The 10,227-nt window shown below is 41.1% G+C and overlaps 1 protein-coding gene across 1 annotated transcript; it reads left to right on the forward strand.

The window, feature by feature from the left end:
* The first annotated feature begins 8,050 nt into the window (after nt 1–8,050).
* On the forward strand, nt 8,051–8,929 carry LOC141595396 (uncharacterized). The gene is made up of 2 exons (XM_074415360.1): nt 8,051–8,405; nt 8,511–8,929. Exons 1-2 carry the CDS (start codon nt 8,051–8,053, stop codon nt 8,927–8,929), a joined length of 774 nt encoding a protein of 257 aa, XP_074271461.1.
* The last annotated feature ends 1,298 nt before the right edge of the window (nt 8,930–10,227 follow it).

Here is a 10,227-nt window from a genome sequence, read left to right on the forward strand (position 1 = left end):
CTTCTGGTTCTCCTTTGAACATCTCTCCTTCTCCAGTGGTGAGCTTGAAGAGCCTTCCTTGGTTGTTGGTCCATTTGATAGATTTTCTCCATCCTTTCTGCTGCTTTGTGTCGATTTCTGTGATCAACGCGGTGGGGTTGAAGCGATCGTCCTGAAGTATCATAGTAATGATCTCATCCTGCGCGGCCCTAATGAATCGGTCCTCTCCAAACAATAGGCTAACAGCTTGTTCGTCGAAGCAAGGTGCTTGACGGGTTTTGACGGTAGGAACCGTTTCTGGAGGAATGAAGTAGCAATCACGAAAGATCTCGATTCCGGCTTACTTCCTCTCAAGATAATGCCAAGGTTCGGGAAATCCATGAAAGGGTTCTGAACTTCCTTCTTGAACGAAGTATCCATTTAGAGTGGGGAGATATGGTCTCATTTGGACTCCCACGTGCTTGCGATTTTGGACTTGAGCGAGCATTTCGAGAACTTCTTCTGTTGTGGGTTTGTACCCTAGTCCAAGTGGTATCCTTGTTGAGTTGCCTTTCTTGTATGGTGCGAAGGTGTTCTTCCGAATTGGGTTTAAAGGCATTCCAGGGAAGTATCCCTGGGATTTGAGTATGTGGTTGACCACCAAGTTGGAGTAGGGATTATAGTATAAGGGTGCCAACTCACTTTCTATGACATTCACACTTTGGAAGCCCCCAAGTTCGTATATGGGATCCGCAAGGACTTGATTGTTTGATTGCTTCTCGATTATTGCCTTGATGGGTGACGAAGTGATCGTCACACCTTTGCCATTTAGTGGGATCTTGATCTTTTGATGAAGGGTGGATGTTACCGCTTTGGAAGCGTGAATCCAAGGCCTTCCCAGAAGTATGTTGAATGAAGCTTCGATGTCCACTATTTAGAAGTTAACTTTTCGTTCGATTGGTCCTGTGGCTATGGTTAGGCTAGCAAGTCCAACCACTTTTCGTCGTGTACCGTCATATGCACGTACACCTTGATTGGTGGGAGTCCAATCCGACTCTTTCATGCCTAGCTTGTATGCCGTTTTGAGGGGTATGACGTTGACCGCGGAGCCATCATCTACCAAAGTCATTGGCACGTTCTTCTTTAGACAAATAACAGTGATGTATAGAGCAAGGTTGTGACTAGCGCCAAAAGGTGGCAAGTCTTCATCTGAGAAAGTAATAGGATTACTTAGCCTCGGTGATTCTTGGAAGACCAAGTTGACTACGTCTTCGGGAGTGGAGTTATGCGCTACATTCAATTTGGCCAAAGCTTGCAGTAAAGCTTGGCGATGCGGAAATGAGCTTGCCACTAGTTGCCAGACTGAAAGATCAGCCTTGGTTTTCTGTAATTGCTTGAGCAAATGATCAGTGGGGTCATCTTCGTTGTCATTTGGTGTGATGACGTTGGTTGGACCGTTTTGAGTAGTGCTTTGATATGGGCGACCCGAACGAGTTAGGTGATCCACATCTTAGTCTTCACCATTTTGGACTATTTCCTTGACTAAGGAGTTTTCAATGAGGTATTCGTCTTCATCATCATCGGCCCAAACCCCATTGATTGCAGCTAGTTCCTTCATTCTCATGATATCACTTCCTAGTTGTATGATTTGATCGACTAGTTTATCAACCACGGCGACTACTTCTTGCATAGTGGCATTTTGAGAGAAGATCAATGGTACGCATTCTTTAGGCATTGCATTGGGATGGCTCAAGGCCGTTACCATGTTTTCTAGTTCCCACACTTGTCTATCTACACTCCTTGCCCATGAGATGAAGTCGGAAATGGTAGGGGAGATGGTAGAGTAGAGCCTTTCTTTCTCAATTGCATGAATTTCATTTTCGGTGGGAGAAATGAGGTGTGAGCAATCTAAGGTAGATTCGTCACTTGTAATCACTAGAACTCCAAGAGGATTCTGAGTGTTGTTGGGCTTACCTCCTGGTGGAATTGGAAGTCGACCATCTTCAATCATATCTTGAAGCACGTGTTTCAACTTGTAGCATTTTTCTGTGTCGTGCCCTTTGCCCCTATGGTATTCACAGTAGGAATTTTCATCCCAGAATTTGGACTTCTTTTCGGGTTCGGGAGTAGGTCCAATGGGTTGGAGTTTACCTTGCTTCATTAGCCTTTTTAGAGCGTTGGAGTACGTATCCCCAAGGTTTGTGAATTTCCTTGGTGGGCTAGTTTTCTTGGATGGCTCGAGAAGGTTAACTTCGTCGGTCTTGCTAGTAGAGCCGTATGAACGACTTGTGGACCCTTGATATCCTCTACCTACCGTTTTGGACAAGAGTCCTTTACGGATGTCATCTTCAATTCGCGTCCCTAGTACAGTTAAGTCCTTGAAAGTCTTGATGTTTTGATATCTCAAATGGTTGGCATATATGGGCTTGAGATTATCCACGAACTTTTCCACGAGAGTAGCCTCATCCGGGCGTTCAACTAGTTGAGTACTAGTCTTCCTCCACCTACTTAGGAAGTCGGTGAATCCTTCTTTGTCATTTTGGGTAAGAACCTCTAGAGTACGCATGTTGACTTGGATCTCGGCATTATCCGCGTATTGTTTCGAGAACTCGATTGCGGCGTCTTCCCAAGTAGCGACCTTTTTGTGATCTAAAGTGTAGAACCATTGCTTTGGGATGGTGTCAAGAGATAAAGGAAATATCCTTAAGAACATCTCGGGTTTGATGCCTTTGATAGACATGTAGTCCTTGAAGGCGCGGATGTGGTTCAAAGGGTTCTCATGTCCTTTAAACTTAGGGATATCCGTCATGCTAAAGTTAGTTGGTAATTTGGAATTGACGGCTTCATACTTGCGATTGTTTTCCCTATAAATGTCATCCCCCTTAAGGTACATCAATTGCTCCTCTAGGTATTGAAGTCTTTTCTCAGCTGCGGTTGTCCCTAGGACAGGATTCTCATCTTTAGATTCGTCATCGGAGAAACGTAGTATTTCACTTTTAGGGGAGGCAACTTTCCTCTACATCAAAGATACGGCCTTCGATAAGTTCAAGGCGGTCATAGGTTTGTTCTTGAGTGATTTGCATTTGGGTTATCGCGGCTAGGATTCGATCATTACTTTCTTGAATTTTCTTTGGAGGTTTGTTTCATCACTTGATCCGGGCATCTTGGAAACTGGATAAGAGATCGGCGACGAATCAAAACACGATCGACCATTCTATCGCACTTGCTAAAAGAGGAAAAGTTTTGACTCGTGAAGTGGGTGTGTGCCACTTGTGTTGACTGAGTTTTGAAGAAAGACAAGGTCTTTGAAAATGTGTGTCCTAGTCAACTGTAGTGTAGTTGTAGGAGTGGACTCGAAGTGAGGTTTTGAAATGGGCTTGTGGCCCGAATTTTGACGCGACAAACGGACAGAGTTTTGACCGGATTTTGCGCTAATTAAAGGCCTATTTTTTTTCGAAATTCTTGTTTGAAAATAAAGATTTTGATTTTTTGAAAATTCGTCATGGTTTTTTTAGAAGTGGTGATCACGTAAGGTTTACACATTTATACAAGCATTATAACGGGATGCTGAGTGCATTTAAAAGGGTTTTGGTTTAAAGGGTGGGTTGCCATACCGAACCATCAAACCCGAAGTCTGTGGAGAGGCTCGTGCCAAACAAGAGTAAGGCCGATTCCTAGTCCATTTCCTCAAGTAGTGAAGGCCCTTGATACAAACAAGAGTAAGCATCATGGTATGGATGACGTCAATCGCTATCCATCCTTAGGCCCAAATAAGAATTAGGACCGTTTAGACGGGACGATTGGTCGAATGGGTTGGGTTGGGCCTAGGAAGGCCGAATAAAACGGTCTAGGAAGACCGAGTTATGAAAACCGACAATTGTCTTGTACAAATTATTCCCTAACCTTGTTCAAGTTTCACCCTTGGCTACACGTAAGTGTATTATTCCCCAGCGGAGTCGCCAAACTGTGGACAGCGGGCCGCCCACGGGGGCGCTTGGTGAGAAACGGGGACAAGCGTTTGCATTTTGTAAGGAGTCGCCACCAATTTTTATGGGAAATTGGAGCCGTTCGAATACCTCGTGTCATGTCAAGACACAAAGTAGTGACATAAACACTAAGCAATCGTTACCCTTAGCATTCTATGTCTAGAATGACTCTCGTGGATGCCAATGAACACGGGTGCTCACGGAGATCTGGAGTAAGGGGTGAGGGTACGTATTAGGAAGCTCTTTTGATCGAACACCTAATCCCGCCCGCCTCGATAGCGGCCTCTACTAATGATTAGGGAAGTTGTTTATACTCGATATATCGTCGGCTATATGCATGCAATACAACATCCAAGTTTTAATCCTAACATGTGAGAATTAGACTAAGTCGGTTGACACGTAATTAGCATACAATTGGGGTCGAAGTTGGATTTAATGCTCATTTACATGTGAAAACATACAAGTAATAAAAGAAATATAATAACTATAAATCACAATAATGAAAATTACATTAATTACATTGGAACAGGCGATTTATGTCGAAAATACCTTTAAAACGGATAATTTGAGAAAAAGAATAAAAGAATAAAAGAATAAAATAAATGAACGAACAGGAATTAGGGTGATATTACGGGCAATAGTTAATTAATACGTAAGCTAAATAAACTAGGTCAAAGCAGAAACGGAGTTCAGGGACAGAACTCATCCTGGAACAGGCGCAGCAGAGACTGCGCCCTCTGGAAGAGGCGCAGCAGTTGCTGCGTCTGTTCCAAGGGTGAGTTCTGGCTGTGAAGCCGGAACTGCAAATCGTTAATGTTAATTGGTAATTTTAAGGATTGATTAGATAATAATTACATACTCGGATGAAAGTGATTTAATGTATTATTTACATATGAAGGGGTCATGAAAGCGATAAACACGGATGAGACGGAATTAAACGGATTAATTACATGAAATAATGATTAATTAGTGAATTAAACAAACTAACTAATCAAATTAATTTAGGTTAAACATGATGATTAATGACGAATTGATGATGAACATGTGAATAAACAGATGGAAATATATCAACGGTGAATTCCAGAAACTCAATATGAACAAATTGAATCTCCAAAACCCGAATTGAATATTAATGACGAAAACCCGCAAATATGAATTACTTGGGATTTAAGTCGAATTTATGACGATGGAAACATATTAATGCATGATGATTAAAATATACATGTGATTATTAATGATGAATAATTATACGAACGAATTAACAGACGAACAAACAACAAGTAAAAAGAAGCGAATTACAGAGGACGAGGAAGAAGAAAAGAAGCAGGAACTGCGGCAGCCTCACGAAGAGGCGCAGCAGGAACTGCGCTCCTTCGAAGAGGCGCAGCAGTTGCTGCGTCTTTTCTCGACGTCATCTCATCGGAAATCCGCAAAAACAGAGTTTTAAAGCACGGTTTTAGAAATCGGTTTTAATGGTGTATTCGACATAAATCTTACAATGGTGATACGAAAAATAAAATACAATAAATAAAAGGAATTGTACACCCTCAGACTTACATGTTGACGAAACGAGAAGGACTAAGATATCGACTAGTGAATGCTCGACGCGAATGCAAAGAGAGTGCCCTCGTAAGAGGAAAACGATTGATTAATTAAGGTTGATTAAGTGTAGTTGGTCAAATTGGTCGGTCATGCAACGGAGAGGCTGGTACCCGGAAAGATCCAAGCTTACGTGGTCGGAAGTCCAAGCACGTAGGCGCCAATTAGTAAGAACGAAGTCTAGAATGCAAAGGGAGAAGAGAAGGGCGGACACTCGCGTGAGAAATATGAGGAACGAATGCTCCTATTTATACTAATCACGTGAAGGAATTAGGATTTCGGAGACTCTTTGGAAGTGAATCTCGGAAAGATATGAAAAAGATACGTAAATCATGCAAAGAAGGGCCTGGGAAGAGGCGCAGCCCATCGCGTCCCTTGGAAGAGGCGCGCGGCGCTGCGCGCGTCTATTCCCAGGAGGTTTTTCCGTGAAGAAAGATTTCGCGTTTGAGTTATGGTAGGACGGAAATAATTCGATTATCTTATGAATATTACGGGATATTATTTGCCAAAAGATAAAATTTATGAAATATGGAATAGAAATATCCGGAACATTCCAGAACATTCCGACTCGGGATTTAACAGTTATCAGAAAATGGAGACGGTTTTTGACCCGGACTCCGAATGTACTCTAATTACTGCCAAAACGACCGTATCAGGACGTAGATGACAACTAAGAGGTCGACATTAATATTTGAGCAAACACTTGACGATAATCTTACGAATTGTCACAAATCGTTCCGCGAATCAAACATGCGGCCCAATCATCACCGGGTGGTTTGCGGGAGGTGCAGAAATGAGGTGTCTACAACCACCTATTATGTTCTCTTTTACAAATAACCACATAACTTTCAACCAATTCCACTCCATTCCCACTTATTTTACATTCTTGTGACGGTTTGATGTAGTTATCGACTCGATCTCATTTTATCATCTTACGTGAATTTAAAATGACCAATTAACTTATTAATTACACACCCTCCCTATCTATTTCACTCACTCAGTCCTATTCATCCAATAAACTTCAGGTTTGTTGTTTATTGTTCATTCTTGCTTGATTGAATCCCCTCCTTATCTCCTTCTTTCTTTCTTATTTACTTCAATTCGAGCCATGGTGGTTCACGACATCTGGGTTACTTGAGAGCTACTGCTGCGGTAGTTACGAATGGTGGTGGTGCGAGGGATCTGAATTGGGCTCCGTCAAAGATAGCAACGCAAGGGAGGTTAGAGGTGGTGGTGGCTCTGGTGAGCAACGAGGTTGTTGCTTTGGTTTTCGATTTGTAAGCATAAATTGATTCGAACTTGGTTTCGGTTTCGGTGATGCTGCTCTTGGTTGATAAGTGAATGGAGGAGCCATGGTGGTCGAATTGGGTTAAGTAGGTGGAGGATGGTTGTGAATTGCTACTGTAGTGCTCAATTAAGTAGATGTTTCAGACTCAGTTTCGTTGTTGCTGGTGGATGAGTGAAGGGCGAGGCAGAGGACGGAGGTAGCTGTTATAGGGGGAAATTAATAAAGGAGGATGAATTAGATGGGAGGGTAGGTAATTAATAATGGTATATTGGTCATTTTGCAAATTTACATAAGACGATAAAATGAGGTCGAGTCGATAATTACAAAAGACCGTTACAAAAATGAAAAAATAGTGAGAATGGTGTGGAATTTGTTTAAAATAAGGTGGTTATTTGTAAAGTAGAACATAATAGGTGATAATTTGGAAAAAATGGAACATAATAGGTGGTAAATTGTAATTTTGCCTTTATCTTTTGAGTCTTTTATTGAGTTATTGTATTGCACCTAGTTGTTTTAGTCGTGTTCAAGGATCCCGTGTTTTGTACTTAAACTTTATCTCCTCCGTTCAATTGAGTGAACAACATTGAGATAAGTAGTCTTGTAACAAACGGGTAGAACCAAAAAGTCTTAGGATAGAGTTATCCTTAAGCATGAAGTCTACGAAGCGGAGTAGCTTTTGAGCATGAAGTCTTTCGGTGGAGTAGCCCAAAGCAAAAGTCTTGGAATCGGAGTAGCTTTTAAGCATTAGCAACCAGAGCAGGTTGGGGAGTTGTTTTATTATTCGGGGTGGTCTTAGTTTGTATGAGTTTACTTCTGAGACGTTTAATAAAATAGGGCTGGACGTAGGTCGTGGATTAGTGACCGAACCAGTTTTTAAAAATATCGTTTGTCGTGTCTATTTCGTTTTATTTCCGCTGCACACTCTACTCACGTTTTTATCTACAGAATCAACTATTGAGTACACTTTACTTCTGCTAGCTGAATCGTTGTTGAATACTTCTAACTCTCTAGTTCTAAGTATCGACTCCTCCTTTCATCTAAGCATTGTTTAAAGTGTTTAAGAGTTTTAAAAGAAGCTTTCATTGAGCTTAAAATTTTAAATAGATACTTAATTCACCCTCTCCCCCTCTTAGGTGCCCTCGTCCGTGACTCTTCAATTGGTATCAGAGCCTTGTGCTCTTGATAACTGGTTAACTACCAGTGAGTTGATCCTATAGTCATGGACGGGAAACATACTAAGTACCCTATCTTCAAAGGGGATAACTACTCCTGGTGGAAGCACCGTATGGAACACTACGTCAAAAGTACGGATTATGAGTGTTGGGTCATTATTCAAAAGGGTCCCCTTGCTATAACGGTTACTGACTCTGATGGGAACAGTGCCGTAAAAAGTGAGGAAAGTTATGTCGAGGCTGACTATCATAAAGTTGAGGAAAATTATAAAGCTATGTCCATTCTTCAATATGGCATCTGTGAACAAGATATCAATCGCATCTCCGGATGTACCTCGGCTAAAGAGATTTGGGACACCTTAAGCCTTGCTTATGAAGGAACATCTCAAGTCAAGAAGCATCGTATTGACCTTCTCATGCAACAATATGAGATGTTCAATATGATGAAAGATGAGTCAATCAATGGTCTTTCTTCTCGCTTTTCTAGTATTGTTAATGAACTTAAAGGTCTAGGTAGAGAGTTCGAATCCGAGGATATAGTCCGAAAGATCCTTCGTAGCCTAAGTGATAAATGGCAACCAAAGGTGACGGCTATTGAGGCTAAAGATCTATCCAAATTGTCCCTCAATGAGCTAATGGGTTCACTCATGGCACACGAGTTAAGTCTCGCAAAGCGCTCGGGTGAAAGTTCAAAAGCTAGAGGTTTCGCTCTCAAATCAACCTCAAGTGATGAGGAAGATGATGGAGATGACGAGCAAGCCATGTACTCACGTAACATGGCGGATATGATCAATAGTCACAATCCTAAGAAGTTCAACAATGCTAACAAAAAACATTTTCAAAAGAAAAGATCTTATTCCACGGTGTCTTGTTTCAAATGTGGTGAGAAAGGTCACTTTATCAAAGATTACCCCAAGTGGAATTAGTTCAAATCTAGAGAAAAACGAGATTTTGCAAAGAAAGATTTTAAGCATAAAGTCATGTCTGCAATATGGGGTGTATGTGATTCCGATGAGGATGAAGTCCTTGAGGAAGAATTAGATGCCAAAGTTTGCATGACAACTCGTCTTAATCTTGACGGACCCAAGTCTTCAAAGAAAGAATCCGTACTCTGCCTTATGGCTCATTCCGACGACTCTAGCGATGACTCCGACACCGAGGTAATGAATCTCAAGAACAAGGTGAGAACTCTTTCTAAGGATAAGCTTTCTTTAATGTTTGATGATGTACTTGACAAGAGTCTTGCTAAAAATGATAAACTCTACGACTTGCAAACTCAAATTGAGGAAATTGCTGAAGAAAATGTTGGTCTTAGAGAGTGCCTAGACGAGATAAAAGAAAGTAAAATAATTCCATCACTCAGTAAAGAAATTAAGAAATTGAGAAAAGAAAACCTGGTTCTAACGAATATTGCTAGCTCGTCAAAATCAACAGTTGTCTCAACTGTTCTTTCTGATGTTGAAAAAGAAAATGAGTCTTTAATTATTCAAGTTGATATTTTGATTCAAGAACGAGACTCATTGCTAGCTGACCTTACCTCGTGTCGACATGATAATAAGAAACTTGAAGAAATTGCTATGTTGCTTAGTGATGAATGTAGTCATGCTAAATCCGCTTTTGACAAAGTAGGCAAACTAAATCTTGACCATCTTGCTAAAATTGAAACATTAACCAAAGAGTTGCATGATGCTAAAGAGTTTTACAGGAAATGGGAAGGTAGCCAAAACATTTTAGACTCCCTCATAAATCAGTCCCAAAAATCTGAAGAGAAAGCTGGACTTGGTTTCCAAAGTGTGATTCGATGAATCAGTAACTTCAGAAACCAGGAACCAAGCAAGACTGATTTTCGAAGGAGAAAATATGCGGGCCTTCCTGAGTATATTGTTTGCAACTTTTGTGGTAAGACTGGTCATGACTTTAATGGTTGTCCTAACCGACTAAACGACTTAAATAAGAACATCAAGGTTGCTAAAAAGGAGTGGGTTCACAAAGATTTGATTAACAATGCAACTCACAAAAAGGGATCCAAATTCGTTTGGATTCCTAAACTAATCTCTTGATTTTTTATAGGCATTAGTGAGAGGCAGCAGCAATTGGTACTTGGACAGTGGATGTTCACGTCATATGACGGGAAGTAGAAACCAATTTCTCTCACTAGAAGCCTACAATGGTGGCACCGTGACGTTTGGTGACAATAAGAAAGGTGAAATTATTGCAATCGGAA

This window comes from Silene latifolia, chromosome 8, assembly GCF_048544455.1.
Source record: "Silene latifolia isolate original U9 population chromosome 8, ASM4854445v1, whole genome shotgun sequence".
Lineage (NCBI taxonomy): Eukaryota > Viridiplantae > Streptophyta > Magnoliopsida > Caryophyllales > Caryophyllaceae > Silene > Silene latifolia.

What these genes read in the sequence shown, in the direction of transcription:
- LOC141595396 (XM_074415360.1), top strand. Translation starts at nt 8,051, where the DNA reads ATGGACGGGAAACATACTAAGTACCCTATCTTCAAAGGGGATAACTAC. An exon ending in ATCTCAAGTCAAGAAGCATC is followed by an intron (nt 8,406 to 8,510) that starts GTATTGACCTTC and finishes ATGAACTTAAAG; the next exon opens with GTCTAGGTAGAGAGTTCGAA.